Source organism: Bos javanicus, chromosome 1 (assembly GCF_032452875.1).
Source record: "Bos javanicus breed banteng chromosome 1, ARS-OSU_banteng_1.0, whole genome shotgun sequence".
In the NCBI taxonomy this organism is placed as follows: domain Eukaryota; kingdom Metazoa; phylum Chordata; class Mammalia; order Artiodactyla; family Bovidae; genus Bos; species Bos javanicus.
This window is the reverse complement of record NC_083868.1, coordinates 116,904,569-116,921,107: the sequence shown is the minus strand read 5'-3', so window position 1 is coordinate 116,921,107 and position 16,539 is coordinate 116,904,569. Positions and strand designations below refer to the sequence as shown.

The 16,539-nt window shown below is 42.0% G+C and overlaps 1 protein-coding gene across 9 annotated transcripts in view; it reads left to right on the top strand.

Moving 5' to 3' along the window:
- Nucleotides 1-16,539, top strand: part of MED12L (mediator complex subunit 12L) — a 363,490-nt gene that overhangs the window by 33,053 nt on the left and 313,898 nt on the right. For 8 of the 9 annotated variants that reach the window (XM_061418660.1, XM_061418696.1, XM_061418668.1 and 5 more), the window contains exons 3-6: nt 4,048-4,152; nt 8,438-8,629; nt 10,020-10,052; nt 13,166-13,325. In XM_061418660.1, the coding sequence (XP_061274644.1) occupies nt 4,048-4,152; nt 8,438-8,629; nt 10,020-10,052; nt 13,166-13,325 (490 nt within the window). The remainder of the gene's footprint in view (nt 1-4,047; nt 4,153-8,437; nt 8,630-10,019; nt 10,053-13,165; nt 13,326-16,539) is intronic. The other variant, XM_061418677.1, reaches the window with a different exon arrangement.

Sequence of the window (16,539 nt, the reverse complement as noted above, 5' to 3'; positions counted from 1 at the left end):
TTTTCTCCATTTCAGAAAGTTTACGCCATGCTGTTCCTGATAATTTGAGATGGCAATGCGGTCCACCTGTATGTCTGCATTTTGTGGTGGCTGCATTAGGGTGATTCTGGGTATAGGAACAAACACTTACTAACACTTCACGTCTCCTAAGGCCCGCTTCTCCAAATGAACTGCCCGGAGAATCTGTGGAGTTAGTTGAGGGAGGGCCCAGGTCGGGCCAGCACAGCTGCCCACAGGCCACACTTCTTGGGTGGTGGTGGCCCAGTGGCGCACGCCTCAGTTTTCTTTTCAAGTACCTATGTTGTTATAACCTACTTTCGTTAAAAAAATTTTTTTTAGAGTGAGGGCATTACATTGATTAAAAAAAAAGTTATTGTCTGTGAATTTCATTTCAGACTTGGGGGAAAGGGGCATTTAAAACTACTTGCCTTTAGGAGAGTGCCTTGGGCTTGATGGGGAGAAGTCACTGCTCTGGGAGGTGAAGTGATTCTAGTCATAAATCCAAACAGAATTAGGTACCCCCAAGTTCATGGGGTAGTGAGTCACAGTATGCTTTTATTAATTGTTCAAAACAGGTTATCATGCACTTATTTATTCTTTCAGCAAATCTGTATTGAGTGCCTTTGTGTGCTCTGTGCCAGCCACTGCTCTGCGTGCTTGGCATGAGTCTTTGATTCTTTGGCATGATTATTTATGAACAACATAAAGACCCCTGTCCTCACAGATCTTACCTGCTGCGGGGGTGACAGACAGGACAGGGATTTTAGGTGGTAAGTGCTATGGACTGTTGGGAGATTAGGACTGCTAGGGTGAAGGGAATGGGGTGGGCAGTTCCAATTTCAAATAGAGTTATCACATTTCTCATTGAGAACATGACTTAAGGTGGTCAGGGAGTTGGCCATGTGCAAACCAGGGGAAAGAGACAGGGAGAAGAGGGAGGGAGAAGACCCAGGAAGAATAGAACAGCGCAAGGCCTAGAGGCAGGAGAAGGTCCAATGGAAGGCTTGAGGAGCTGGCTGGGGGTGGGAGGGTGGGTAGATGTGTGGCTGCAGAGGAGTGTGCAAGGAGAGGGTGATCAGGGATTAAGTCTGAGAGGTGTCAGGGGCTTGTAGCACCTCATGGGGCCTCTTATCCCATTCTGAGGTGCGGAGTTATCGCAGATTTTGAGGAGGGTCATCATCTCAAGTTTTGCAAAGCTCCCCGTGGCTGCTGTGTTGAATGTGGCCTTCAGGGAACAAGAGTTGAAACCAGGAGGCCAGTTAGGAACCACTGCAGCATTCAAGCCTGAGATGATGGTGCCCCTGACCCTGGGGGAGGCCTCGGTGGTGGTGAGGAGTGGCCGGATTCTGGATGCATTTTTGTGACATTCTGAATGCGGGATTGGAAAATTCTCAGCACTCATGTTTCCCAGCAGTACCTGTATGGATCTGAGTTTGAGGAAAATCTGTGGCTGACAGACGTGTTACCATGGTTCCATGTTCTTCCTTCTGGGGATTATGTGTGTGAGAGACAGACAGACAGACATGGCTGCCCAGGCCAGTGGTTAGCAGTCAGTCACAACAAGCTAGCTGAGCAGGGCTTTGCTATTGTTCAGTCTCTTTGCAGTCCCATGGGCTGCAGTAGCCTGGCTTCCCTGTCCTTCATCATCTCCCGGAGTTTGCTCAGATTCATGTCCATTGAGTCGGAGTTAGTTTAGAATAGAAAGCAAAGTGGTGCTAAATGGAGCTAGTTGGTCCTGAAAGCCTCACACACTTCCTTTTAATTAAGCCAGGATGTATCTTTCGTGAAAACATATGCTATTACTCAATTAGTGTTTCTTGTGTTACTCTGATGGTAAAGCAAAGATAAGAATTCAGTTTCCTTGTCCTGTTCTCCTCATGACCCGATATGTTCCCCTTCTTCCTTAGACTCCGAGACTGTAGAAATCCCGTCAGCATGCTTGCTTTATTTCAGTTGACAGACGCCTTTCTGACTTAAAATTTGCATATGTAGTTTTGCCCTAGATTTCCAAATAATTAATTTGGAAATTCAGGAGCAGTTTAAGATGTCTTCTGATATGAATGTGCAATTCATTTTCTGTGCAGATCCTGATTCCAGCGACCTTTGTGCTGGAAGGAGACTTGATTACCTGAGAGCTCAGTTTCCTCTGGTGGGGTCTTCTGAAAGCCCACTAAAACTGGGGCTGGCCGAGGTATTAGGCGGAGCTCACGCAGTTAAGTCAGGTGACATGGCAGGACTCCAGGAGACCCCAGTTCTCACCCGAGGTGACCTTGCAGGAGCTGTCTGTCACTAATGATTTTGACCTAAGGCTTCCTGCCTAATCATAACAGTGATTTGATCGGTTTTGTTGTTGTTTGTTTTAATTTTACACATGGAACAATTATTTGGGAAGAATTAAGTGTATATTCTCATTCTTGGGCTGTGGCTACCATTAACCCAGCTGGCACCGAGACTATTTCTTGGCCTGAAGTGAGAGGAGCAAAAGGTAGCTTCATTTACTCCATCTTTTCTCTTTTATTCTTTCGCGTCTGTATCGGGAACTCTGGGAACTCTGATTTAGTTCGGTAAGTGATATGGGCAGGGGAAGGTCGTTTTTTTTTTTTTTTTTTTAAATGCCTTGGGCTATTTTTGATATGTTGTGACCTTGGTAAGGAAAGTTTTCCTATGTCTATCTCGTAGGAGATCTTTTTAAGAAGGGTAAGAATTGTGGCTGTGTATTTTTAGACCACATTTTCATGTGGCATGTGTACTCTGGTGCACAGTGTCATGGAAATTTCTCTTCCTAGTCTAGGATTGAAAAGATGGCCTTTCAGCGCTGGCTTTGTCCGGTTACTGTACTAGCTTAGCCTCGCTTTTTTCATCTGTAAAATGGACTTGAAGACTCACATCCGCCTCAGATTTGGTAAAGATAAAGTGAACCAAAATAAATGAAAGAACTTGGCAAGCCCTCAACTTTCCTTCAGTTGCAGGACTGTGATGGTGTGTGGTTAGCACAAGCCTCGTGCCTAGGAACCCTTCATTTCTGTCTTGAACTCACTGTGGGGTGTTGGGTACTTGAGTGCAAGCCAGTTTTCTGGAATATTGAACAGAAATATGCATAGGGGCTGGCAAGGGATAGGGAGTCAGACTGTGGGCTTTCTAGAAGCAGTTCTAGTTTAGAATCTATGATTTTATGTTTATGGGAGAGGGGTTGCTTTGTTTTTCTTTCTCCAATTTGTTAGTGAAAAATTTTTATCTGCAGGCAGCAGTTAACATTTGGCCACCTTTGCTTTGTCTCTCTGCACATTTATGTATTGATTTTTAGACCCCTACTTCTGCTTTCCTTGGTGAGTGTTCAGCAGCTCTCTTCTACAGAGTATCGTGAAGTTTGTCATTCCTCAGGCTGCAGGAGACTGGCTTCAGTTCAGTTCAGTTGCTCAGTCGTGTCCGACTCTTTGAGACCCCATGAATCGTAGCACGCCGGGCCTTCCTGTCCATCACCATCTCCTGGAGTTCACTCAAACTCATGTCCATTGAATTGGTGATGCCATCCAGCCATCTCATCCTCTGTCGTCCCCTTCTCCTCCTGCCCCCAATTCCTCCCAGCATCAGAGTCTTTTCCAATGAGCCAACTCTTTGCATGAGGTGGCCGAAGTACTGGAGTTTCAGCTTTAGCATCATTCCTTCCAAAGAACACCCAGGGCTGATCTCCTCTAGAATGGACTGGTTGGATCTCCTTGCAGTCCAAGGGACTCTCAAGAGTCTTCTCCAACACCACAGTTCAAAAGCATCAATTCTTCGGCGCTCAGCCTTCTTCACAGTCCAACTCTCACATCCATACATGACCACAGGAAAAACCATTGCCTTGACTAGACGGACCTTTGTCGGCAAAGTAATGTCTCTGCTTTTGAATATGCTATCTAGGTTGGTCATAACTTTCCTTCCAAGCAGTGAGCGTCTTTTAATTTCATGGCTGCAGTCACCATCTGCATTGATTTTGGAGCCCAAAAAAGGCTTCAGTTGGAGCGTTTACATCGTTGGGACTAATCAGTACCTTTTCTCCAACAGGATGAACTTACCGCAGTGAATGTAAAGCAAGGCTTCAACAATCAGCCAGCCTTTACTGGAGATGAACATGGCTCAGCTAGAAATATTGTGATTAACCCATCAAAGGTAATGCTCATTGTTTCCTAAAACTTCTGAAATATGTACGTGAGACCCTTGGTAACACATGTTGATACATCTGTGTTATTTAAGCCATGATCCACGTTCACAGTTCCCCCAGGTATCCTTTATGGTGCCCTTCCCCGGGCTCCCATCAGGGGTCACGCTTTGCTTTCTGCTGGTGTGTCTCCGAACCCTGTTTTAATCCACTGCAGTACTGCTCTCCAGGTCCCCTCACTGAGTCCAGTTGTTTCTCTTATTGTCTAGTACTGTAGTCTAGATTTGTTGATTATTTCCTCATGACAAGATTCAGGTTGTATATTTTTGGTAAGAAGACTACACTGCGTATCAGATGTGCAGTGTTAGTTTGCTGATTATTGGTTATACTGTTTGATCACTTAACGTGGTGTCTGCCGTCTCTTTCCTTTGCAAAAGTTGTCATCTCTTCCTCATAGGAATCTCCACAGGATGCTGCTTTGAGACCATATGAATATACTATTCGGCAATAAAATTTTATGCTCTGATTTTTAGCATCAATTGATGATTCCTGCTGCATGATTTATTTTGCTGATGTTTGCAAAAGCAAAAATGCTGGTTTTGTAGTTGTTATTCCTTGTATGTTTAATAGTTGGCATTCTTTTGTAAACGACACTGCATTTTAAGGGGTTCACTTTGAACCCCTGAACTCTTTTTAAAATCAATTGTATTATTTTCAGTTTTCTTTTTGATGCTCACATTGTCTCACATTTGGTCAGTGGGGGCAACTTTAACCTAGTTTTTGGGCCTTTTTGACATATCTCTCTCGTGTCATCATTTCCTCACTTGTGACACAATAACATTGTCCAGGGCCATCTTGTTCTTTTCCTGCCCCAGCCCAGATCTTGGTACCTGGGTTGCTCAAGGCTACTAGTGTTGCAACGTCTGCTGCTGCTACTACTGCTACTGCTAAGTCGCTTCAGTCGTGTCCGACTCTGTGTGACCCCATAGACGGCAGGCCACCAGGCTCCCCTGTCCCTGGGATTCTCCAGGCAAGAACATTGGAGTGGGTTGCCATTTCCTTCTCCAGTGCATGAAAGTGAAAAGTGAAAGTGAAGTCGCTCAGTCGTGTCCGACTCTTCACGACCCCGTGGACTGCAGCCTACCAGGCTCCTCCATCCATGGGATTTTCCAGGCAACAGTACTGCAGTGGGCTGCCATTGCCTTCTCTGGTTGCAACGTCTAGGGCCTTTCAATGGACAGAGATGATAGATATATTTAGATTTCTTTCCTCCTTCCTTCCCTCCCTTCCTCCCTCCTTTCCATCTGTCCATTCTAACTCATGTACCACAGAGTTTTTCCCTTACCTGTCCCCTTTCCATCACTGTATCTCCTTTCTCTCAAAGCAAGAACCCTGAATCCCAGCAGTATCGACTTGTTTATTCATTTACTCTATCTTACAATATACATAAAAAAAGTGAAGTCACTCAGTCGTGTCCCAACTCTTTGCGACCCCATGGACTGTAGCCCACTATACTCCTTCATCCATGGGATTTTCCAGGCAAGAATACTGGAGTGGGGTGCCATTTCCTTCTCCAGAGCATCTTCCCGACCCAGGGATTGAACCTGGGTCTCCCACATTGTAGGCAGACACTTTACCATCTAGCCACCAGGGAAGTCCTCACTGAGTCCAGTTATACATAAAAAGTTCCAGAATAAATTATACCAGTGTCATTCCAACAGCAATATTAATTTTGTAAAGCCTACAATTCCTTTACCATACTTTTTGTCTTCAGACTAACTTTAAGTTAAAGTTCATTTTCATTAAGAAAATGTAGTCAGTGTTGTGTTAAACATGTTTCTTGAACTAAGTCTTTTTTCTGTGTAATTATGTTAACAATTAGATATATAGATAGATTTATCTGTTTTTGTTTGTATTCTTTTAAGGTTTGGTTTTTTGTCCTCTCTGAGTTATTTCTGTTTTCAAATATTGAAATACTTTTACTCATTAAATTGAAAAAGCATGCATTCAGATAAAGAGAAATCAAGCATACAGATGAATTTCTATTCTTGTTTTGTTTTAACCAGAGATAAACATTGTTAAAAATTTGTGTATTATTTCAGATCTCTTTATATGCATACATTTATACACAAGGATATGTAATTTGCTAAACTGGCAACTGAAATATTCAGTAGGAAAGGCTGTTCACTTCAATGTGATTTGTAATAGCAAAAATTTGAACACTCTAAATGTCCATCAACAGGGACTTGATTAGATACAATGTGGGTATCCACACAGTACATTATTATTTGTCTGTGAAAATGAACGAGGATGGTCTCCATATGCAGATATGGAAGGAAGGTTCTCAGATTTACTCAGTGTACATAATGAGGTATAGATAAGACAAAAATACATTTGTGTGTGTTTGTGTGTATTCACACATGATGAAACACTGGAAAGACAAACTCATCAAGGTGGTTACTTGGAGGCAGGCACTGGGAGCTGGGAATGAGGCTCTTAACTTTTTTTCTTTGATTTTGGAATAATGTGAATATATTGCTGTTAGAATAAAATTAAATGTATGGTGATGTATTTATTTATTTATTTTTGAGTTCTGTCATGAATTTTCTCTGAGCTTGTTTTTTGGGAAGTTTGACTTTGCTTACAGTTATTGTTCATAAAGTTTGTTAGGAAGTAAAACATATATACAGTCCCTATGTTCCATTGCTATTATTAAATACACAGAAAAGAGTATAATTGCAAGAAATTGCCCAGACTTTTTTAAAACATAATTTTTGCAAAGCTCTTTAATGATTGGCTTGGTTTAATTAAATAGTCTCTTCAGATCACTGTGGATATTCTTGGTAGTTCTCAGACTAGTTTAAAATTGTTTTATGCCTTTATTTTGATTAAACTGCTCATACATAATTGCAAATAAGGAATCTTTTAAATATAAAACAATCTACATAGGTAGGTGTTTCGTGTCATTGGTGCAAAGACTCACCAAATACTGCTTGAGAAACTTGCTTATTTTCAAACAACTGTTTTTTGTTGAATTTTTGCATTTAATTTATTCTCTGGATATTCTGCACACTTTGCTTAAAAAATAAAACCATACTATGAATTTGTTTAAGAAAATTAAAGTTCAGACTTCTTTTTTTTTTCTAATTACTGTAATTTTTATTGCCCTGTTACATCAACTTAGCAAAACAAACTTTTTCATTGTATATCAATCTCAAGGAGCAGGAGATGCCAATTCACATTAGAAAAGTTGTACCAGTTATTCACCCTGGTAGATAGACTCGGCTAATTGTTTCCAGCTGTGCTCCAGCCTATAGACGAATGGTTCATTGACTTGTGAGCATTAACCAAGGCAGTGATTCTTATCCTGCTGCAGCATGGTAGGCATTTTGTTTTAATCATGGTTGCTGCTGTCTGCTAACCTTATTGAAGGTATTCATTAGAAATTGTTGTCCACATCCTGGTACTAAAGAATTTCCAGAGGACACAATGTGATGCTGTGATAGGATTCTTGGAAATTCCAACAGGTTTTCTGTGGATTCATTGAGTTTTTCGATTTTAGTCCCCTCCGCTCTTGTCCCTGTCTCTTTCCTTTGTCCTCTTTAAGCATGGTTAATTTGAAAATGCTAGTCATTCACAGAAGCTCCCTTTGCTACTTTGTTCCATTCAGAGCAAGTAACATTAGCTTTCTCTTGAAATGCCTGTACTCATGAAATTGGCAGCTCTATCAAAAACGTTGAATATTTAATTTAATTGAACCTTTTGTAATTTTCCATTTAAATAAATTAGATTTCTCTAGACTAATTTTTTTTTAAAGGCACTGAGTGTAAATACAGAGTTTCCTTTCCAAAAATACATGCTATTAAGATAAAACAAGGAAAAGAATGATTACTGTGAGATTACTAGGTTCTGCTGTTGTATGCAACACCTCACAGGAAAAAGGTTCTCTCCAAACGAGTGTGTATTATGAAAAAGACATAGAGCTGAAGATTAAAGCAGAACCCCTTCTCTTGAAATTTATTCAGTATGTAATTAATTTTATCTTACAGAGATTTTCAAAGGTGCTTTTTTTCCCCCAAACTGCTTGTGAGTAGTGAAACAAAGGTGCTCTGGGAACTTCTGTGTTATGTTAGTGTAAGGAAATTACATCTCTTGGCTTCAAGGTCTCAAATTCCTCTTTTATTTTCTGATGGACTCTTTGAAGATTTTCACTTAATACAAATAAAATACTAATATGTACATTACTAACATTCTTGCTTTTTGTCTTTAAACCTTTTCTTTTTTTCCCTTCCACAGATCGGAGCTTATTTTAGCAGCATATTAGCTGAGAAACTAAAGCTTAACACTTTCCAGGACACCGGAAAGAAGAAACCACAAGTTAATGCTAAAGATAATTATTGGCTGGTTACTGCTCGATCCCAGAGTGCGATTCATAGCTGGTTCTCTGACTTAGCAGGAAATAAACCACTTGCTATTTTGGCAAAAAAGGTATTTAAGTATTTCTTGCGTTGTTTTCCTTGTGGCCTTAAAGAAATGAAACTATTTGGGATAATGTTGAAGTGTATATTTCTGTTCCCCAGTTCTCTCCACAACTCAGAGTTTCAGTGGCAGGTGTGTGCTGCTCATAGGCTGTTGGCCCTTCGTTTTGGCGGCATGTGGTGCCAGGGACATCTGGAGACCTGAACATGCCACACAGGAAGCTGTTGATGCAGTAGACAGGGTTTTAAAATCAAGAACGGGCAGTGAGACTTCATTTATTCTTGTTACATTCTCAGTTTTCTTAGGCCATGGTGTCCAAAATGCATTGAATAGAAATCCTCACTTTAATGTTATTTCCTTGTCTTGAAAAGCGTCCATCCAAATTTTTAACCTAAGTCTCTTTCTGAACAAGTGAGATAAAAGATAGTGATTCTGTGTGTGCATGAAGAACATCTTTGAAAAAGTTTCAGAACAAAATGGGGCAGTTTTATTCATAGTTCCCAGCTTTTTGGAGGAGGGGGAAGTGGAGGGAGGGAAGGGAGGCTTCTTTTAGGATCTTTGCCTTTGATCATTTTCCTCAAATGGGAAATACTGCACACATTCAACAATCTTATAGTCCCTATAATATAAAACGTCCTTTGAAATTTAGATGAGAGCCAGAAACCTCCCTGTTAGTCTTGATCTCTGACTTCTTACATACCTTTCAAATAATTCCCAGGTCTTTCTCATCTCCCCTGAAACCCTTTAGTTTCAGGAGAGCCCATTTTCCATTCTTAAATTTTCACGAATGGCTTGGTGCAGGCTCAGGTGAGAGGAGAGCTCCTTTGTGTATTTACTTGTTTGTTTTCTAAAGCAACTCTTTGAAAATAGTGCCTGTAGCTCCCATTGGCTTCATTTTGCCCTAATGTCAGAGCATCATGTTGCCTTTCGTAGATGCTAGTGCTTAAAGGCAACTGAAGTCCTTGCAAAGCGCAATCATCAGCATAACCCCCTCTTGCTACTCAGGGAGTGCCTCTGTCTCAACACAGGCTGTACCACAGAGCATTTCTTTTCCACTGTTCAGCATTTACCACGTGGGCCCACAGGGGTGTGTGAATTGTATCTGAAGGCCACAGAAGTCAAGGGCGATCCTTCAATACTTGATGTATTTCTACCAATAGTTCATACCCTCCATGTGGGTTAGTACCTTCCACTCCTATGTAGCCAGCCTGATGTCTTTCTTTTTAGGTTTGCCTTTTTTGTAAGCTTTTAGAATGTATTTTTTGGGGATATTTCCTGCAGGCAAGTACTGGTGAGGAATTGATGCCCTTGCTTTAAGGGGTGTAATGGCCTCTCATCTTTATGGAGGGCGATGAATTGTGGTGCAGTGTATTAGCCACTGTTCTTCTCTCTTTATTAGGAGCTGCCTCTGGCCAAGTCAGGTGTCCCTCAGGTAAGCCCTGACATTAATTCTCTTTGCAAAGTTAAAATATATTTTCTTTGTGAAACCATTGAATATACTTTGACTTATTCATTTCTTGGGCATTTCAAGAGCCATTCCGTCCCATCCCTTCCTCAGCATTTCATCCTCCTGAGATGGTGACAGTTCTGTAGAATTGGGTAGAAAATGGCATTCTCCACATGTTCCTTCATATTAGGAAGTTTAAATACATCTTGTTAATTTCTGATATTTATCTGTGAGGTGGCTTAGTACAGAAGACCTTCATTTTCCTGTTAAGATCCTGAGTCATCTTCCAGCTCTGATCTAGAGTTCAAAATAGTTTCCTGTGTGGGACGGGATCAAGTTTCCAGACCTGGTTTTCTGCTGCTGTAAAGCTCCACAGTGCCCCATGTGTTTAGCCTCAGAAAGGTCATCAGTGACCTACAAAAGGCCTCTTAATTCAACCATGGTCATAGCTAGATTTGGAAAAGGAGACTTCTTGCTTCTGGGGATATATCCTTCTAGCCTTTGGCACAGCTCACTAGGAATGATGTGTTTCACTTCCGGTGACTTTGATTGCTGTGGTCTCAGGAATTTCCCTCTATCACTACCCAGCAAACGGGATGCTGATGGTAAGGAGCTTGCGAAGAGAAAGGTGATTCAAGGGTGGCCCTTTGGCCAGTGGAAGACCACCACGTGCTAGGTGTCTTACTTTTCTTTTGGTACTTAGATGCAATTCCAGCTTGATTCAGAAACCAAACAGCTGCCCGGTGACTGCCTGGGTTCAGCTACAAGTTGAAGTCAGATGGTTTCTTGGCTGAAAATGGAATCCATCTCTGCAGGAAGTCATACTTCAGTCAGTGTAAACATATTTTCCTTCCTGAGTTGGCCCAAACTGTAAATTTGACAAAACCATCAAAATGTGTTTTCTTCCTTAATTAAATAACTTTCTTCACATATGTTCTTCTGAATTCCAAAACCCTTGATTTGAGCCAACCGTTTTTGTTAGGGTTCTGCCAGCAAGGGCAGTGAGCTGCAGGTTTGCCTTGTGCTGCTGTTCATGGAAGACTCAGCTTTGCCTGCTATTTCATCTAAACGTTTCGCATGATCAAAATGTACCCCTCCCCCCACTCCTTCTTGTCAGTTGCTGCTCAAAAGAAACCCTTTAGGCTTCTATAAAGATACTACTGTTAATACTTCTATGGAGGTGCTAACTTTACTTTTTGCGTTTGCCTTATTTTTAAGCCTTGATTTTATATATGATATATAGTCTTTTGGTACATCTTACCTAGCGGGGAACCTGACCTTGACAGCTAAAATTTAACTCCCTGATACTGTACTGTCTGTCCTAGTGAAGAATACAGCAGTCTGGTCTTGTGCTTTTCCTCTCCCCCGCCTAAGTGATAGTAAACCCAAGCCTTGTGCTCCCTGAAAGATGTGTCTTGTAAGCTAAATGTTCAGGACATTTTCTTGTTAAAATGTCTCACCGTTATCCACAGAGAGGACGTTTTACAGCTTTAGGCTGTGTCCCTTTCACCTCCTTTTTAGTTATGTGGTGTGTGATGTAGTTGCCTCTGTCATGGGACTTACGTTCTAAAGTCAGCAACCATGGCAGGAATAGTACACGGTCAGAAGTCTGTTACATTGACCATAAAGTACACTTTATGGACACACTGCATCTCAGGGTCCAGCCAGACAGCTTTCCTTCATCATGGGAGCAGCTTGAAGTTTCTTTGGGAAGAACCAGGTACAAAAGATATCTTGTTTTGAAGGGCTATGTACAAAAACCACTTTTTAATTCTAGGATTACACTGTACCAAGATTGTGAGTTGTCAAGTTGGTAACATATGTATAATGCAAAAAATCCACTGTCTAAGCCACTGGCTAACTAAGAAAAATGCCATGCTATATGAATAAATTAGCTGGTTTGAAGCTTTGATTTTTCAAGACAAAAATCGAGCAAGACTTTGGGACATAGAAACCAGGGCTAGTGATGTTTATAATTGTGGTTTCCAGAATTTTCTTAGGTGGGTAGAGTCCGTGGCTTGAGAATATTTTGGGGGGCATGAAGAAATCTTTGGAACTGGCAACAACGAAAGTTGTCATAATTTTGATAAATGTAATTTTTTTGCTTTATCCTCCTCACCCTACTGTGAAGTAGACAGGGTCAGTTTATCTCATTCATACATGAAGGGCCTGGGAGTGATGGGTTTAATCACACAGACTAGGGCCAGGAATGAAACACAGAGGTACTCATTGCTGTTGGGGGCTGGGAGTGGGACAACGCCTGCTTCTCCATCTCAATTTTCCCAAACTGCTGCGTTGTAGCCAACGTGCCCTTTGTCCACTGTGTTACCCTGTATTCATAAATTGGATAGATACGTATAGATTAATGGGCTCTTCCTAGGGTATTTATGAGGAATTCTACAAGACTGGATTAACTCTTGCAAGCCATTCAGCAGTACATTGGGATACTAATTTGCTAAATAGTACCTTTGTGGTCTGGAAGAAATAATTAACTGCCTCAAGTGCCCACTCTCAACCAGTGAATTAATTACCCAGCTATTTCTAGCGCCGTGTTTATTAGGCAGATTCACTGAGCCATCATTTTAGCCTCTATTTAAAATTTTGGGCTAAAGGCTCTTTTAGAAGCTTTCTGGAAATTTTCATTCTTATGAAATGTTACAGTTGGAAAGCTTTATACAAAAATGCCCTTCAATAAGATATAGAGTGGGGATAAGTTTTCTCATGATCTGTCCTTTCCAATTTTGAGATTAAACTCTTTGGAGGACTGTCATGAAATTATTTCCCTCTATTGTTGATGCAAGGAGTAGCTTTCAGCATCTGAGAGCTTGAAAATAATTTGTTTTTATAAATAAGAAAGCACAACTGATAAAACTGTCCCACCAGTGCACTAAACATACAGTGTCAATTATTTTTTATTAAAATTTGCTTAAAATGTTTTATTATTTTTTAAAAACCATATGTGCTGTTTGAAAATCGATGAAGAATAACTTTGTCAGAGTCAGCATGGACTTAAGAGTCTCTTTCACTTCCCCTTTCTTTAGGCTGGCCTAGCAATGAATATAATATGGGATGATTATAAATATGTTATTTCTTTCTAGGTTCCCATCCTTAGTAAAAAAGAAGATGTTTTTGCATATTTAGCGAAGTATTCAGTGCCAATGGTTCGAGCAACATGGCTGATCAAGATGACGTGTGCCTATTACTCTGCTATTTCTGAAGCGAAAATTAAGAAACGTCCGGCCACTGATCCCAATTTGGGTAAGTGAGACAGTGTGATACATTTTAAATTATCCTGTAAGTCATTGTTGCCTGCACCTCCTGTACCCAGCCCAGCGAGCTGAGTACTGAGAAGGTCCGTTAGGGAAGCTAAGTCATTAGCGGTGTGGATAGGGGCTGATTCTGTTTCCTCAGGCACAGATTCCCAATTCTCTCAGCACGTCCTGTTGCTCTTAGCTGCAAAATGTGTCCTAAACACTTCACCACCACTTTGACTGACTTGTGCTTCCACCACCCCATCTCTTGGCTGGAGAATGGTCACAGTCTTTTAACTGGTCTCCCTGCCTTTATTTTTGCTCCTTACATTCTAGTCTCTCCACAGCCACCACGCTGTTTGCTCAGCCTAAATCATACCATTTCATGTTCCTGTTTATAACGTTATGGTAGTTTTTCATCACAGTGAGAATAAGGATCCAGATTTTCTCCTGCAGGGCCATCCATGATCTGGCCCCCTCTTCCTGTGACATTTCAGCCACAGAGCCTTCCATATATCCCTCCAACATGCAGGCTCCTTCCTTTCTCAGGGCCCCTGTCTTTCTTCTTCCCTGTACTTGGATTGTGGGGCTTCCCTGGTGGCTCAGTGGTAAAGAATCTGCCTGCAGTGCAGGAGCCGATGGAGACATGGGTTTGATCCCTGGGTCAGGAAGATACCCTGGAGGAGGGCATGGCAACCCACTCCAGTATTCTTGCCTGGAGAATCTCAGGGAAAGGAGAGTCTGGTGGGCTACAGTTCATGGGGTTGCAAAGAGTCCGATACGACTGGAGCAGCTTGGCACATACTTGGGTTGTTCTTCTCCAGGGTGTCTGCAGCCTCGTTTGCTCCACTGAGGCTTCTGCTCGAGTGTCATTTCCTGAGGAGGTTTTTCCTGGGACACCCAGATAAATAGCATCCTCTCTCTTTCTCACCTTCCTGCAGTTATGTTCTCACGGGTGGTTGTTTTATTCACAGCGTGTTTCTCTGTCTGAAACTGTCTTTTAAGATTTTGTGTCTGTCATCCCCTCACATCTGTGTGCACGTGCGCGCACACACACGCTCTGGTGGGCATTTGTTGAATGAACTGAAGAGAAGCGGTTTTCAGTCAGTTTCCACTCTTTGAGTGACTAGACAGTGACTCCTTGAGGCAGTGCTAAAACATGCTTTATAAAAGATCTGATGCCACATTAGAAATGTGCACAGAGGATGATACATAAAGACTCCATTGAGAGATTAGGTTTACAAAGAATTCTTCGTGAAATGGAAATGTGCTTATGGTTTTATAAGACAGACACCCCACTCCCACCCCAATTGCAAAGCTCTGAGGAGCAGCAGGAATGGAAAGGACAGATGTCTTCCGATGTCAGGCAGCAGCCCAGATGAGTGAGTTAGGGTGTGATGTGTTTGGAGAGGTTGAGGGAGCCTTGGTGAACTGAAGAGTAAAGATACTCTAAAAGCACGGAAATCTAGATTCAAAACAAAGCAAAAAAAATGGCCTAATTTCATGGAGTTTAGCATTATCTCATGTGTGTCAGAATAACCAGCAAAAATGAACTATATCTAGAAAGCAAAACCAAACTGTGTTGTCTGTGTGTCAGTAGGTAAATATCAAGAAAACAATGGGAGGAAATAATTCACCAAGTTACCAACGGTTGTCTCTGAGTGTTGTTTTCACGGTATTCTTTTATTCATTCTGTATCTAATTTTTTTCACTGGTGGGTTAGTCTCGAAGTTGTAGCCTGCCAGGCTCCTTTGTCCATGGGGTTTTCCAGGCAAGAATACTGGAGTGCGTTGCCCATTCCTTCTCCAGGGTATCTTCCGGACTCAGGAATTGAACCTGGGTCTCCTGCACTGCAGGCGGGTTCCTGCACTGACTGAGCTACGAGACAAGCCCTACTTTTTTTTTTTTAATTAGCTTATTATTTTACTGGGGGAAACTGAAGAAATGCCTCCCCTTTCTTTAATTACTAGAATAGTACCTTCCATTGCAGCATTTTCAAATGGTGCTGAAGTAGATACAGTGCAGTGTTTGTTTCTTTTCACATTTTCCATGTTTTCTTGAGCTTTTCTTCATTCAGACACACACATGTATGTGCAGTTCTTTCTACTTCTCTACCCTTTCTCTCTCATATGTGTCTCTGCATGTATCTGTTGCATTTGCTAATACTTCTCCCAACAGCTTGGGTATCTAGTTGCTTACTAGTCACTTCTATTTTGATGACTAGCATCTAAAACCTGATGTGTATCAAGTGAAAGTCTTAATTTCCTACCATGCCTAAACTTACTCCTTCTGCCGACTTCTCCTCAGTAATGTTGTACATAGTCACCAGGTGGATAGGGTAAAAGACATAGTCCTTCTGGGCTTTTCTCTTTCAGAACTCGACATTCACTCCCTCCGCAATCCTGTTTACTTTTAAAATACAGCCAGAGTCCAACTATGTATTCCTCTTTCCACTGCTTCTACCCTGGCCCAAAGCACCCCCACTCCCCAACCCACCCCCATGCCTGCCCTGTTTCTTGCAGGGCCTGTAGCTGATCCTGTTTTTGTTCTTGCTCCTCTAATGACAATTTTCTACTTGTAGCCAGAGTGGCCCTGCTAGGACATAAATCATGGCCTACACCTGTGCTCAGCGTCCTCTCATGGCCGCCTGTCTCTCTCAGCCTCGGTCAGCAGCAGCAGCAGCAGCCTGTGTGCAAGCCGTGGCCTCAGGCATTGACCTGTGGGTGCCGCTCTCCCTCCCATCCTCCGTTGTCCCCCCGGGCCTGCTCCATCCCCCTACTCCCAGCTTAGCTCAGAGGGCACTTCTGAGAAGCCTTCTCAGACCACCGCAGTCAGAATGTCATCTTCCTGTCACTTTGTCTGTTTGTCCTGCTTCATTTTTCTTCATAGCTCTTGTTATATTCTAATTAATTGATCACCTCCTACTTCTGACTCTGAACTGTACTGTTCCTTCCTGAGATATTTTGTCAGATATGTTCTGTGCTTGGTATCTTAGGGCAGTACCTGGCACACAGAAGATGCTCAGCAGTGCTTAAGAATAATAAATGAATAATTAGGCTTGAGGCGTGTGTGTGTGTGTGTGTGTGTGTGTGTGTGTGTGTGTGTGTGTGTGTGGTGGCAGCGGGGGAGGGGCGGGTAGGTAGTGCATACATGCTTTTTTTTTTTTTTTTCTTGTTTGCCCCAATTTGTAATTCTTGAAATTTTCAGCATCACTGGCTATA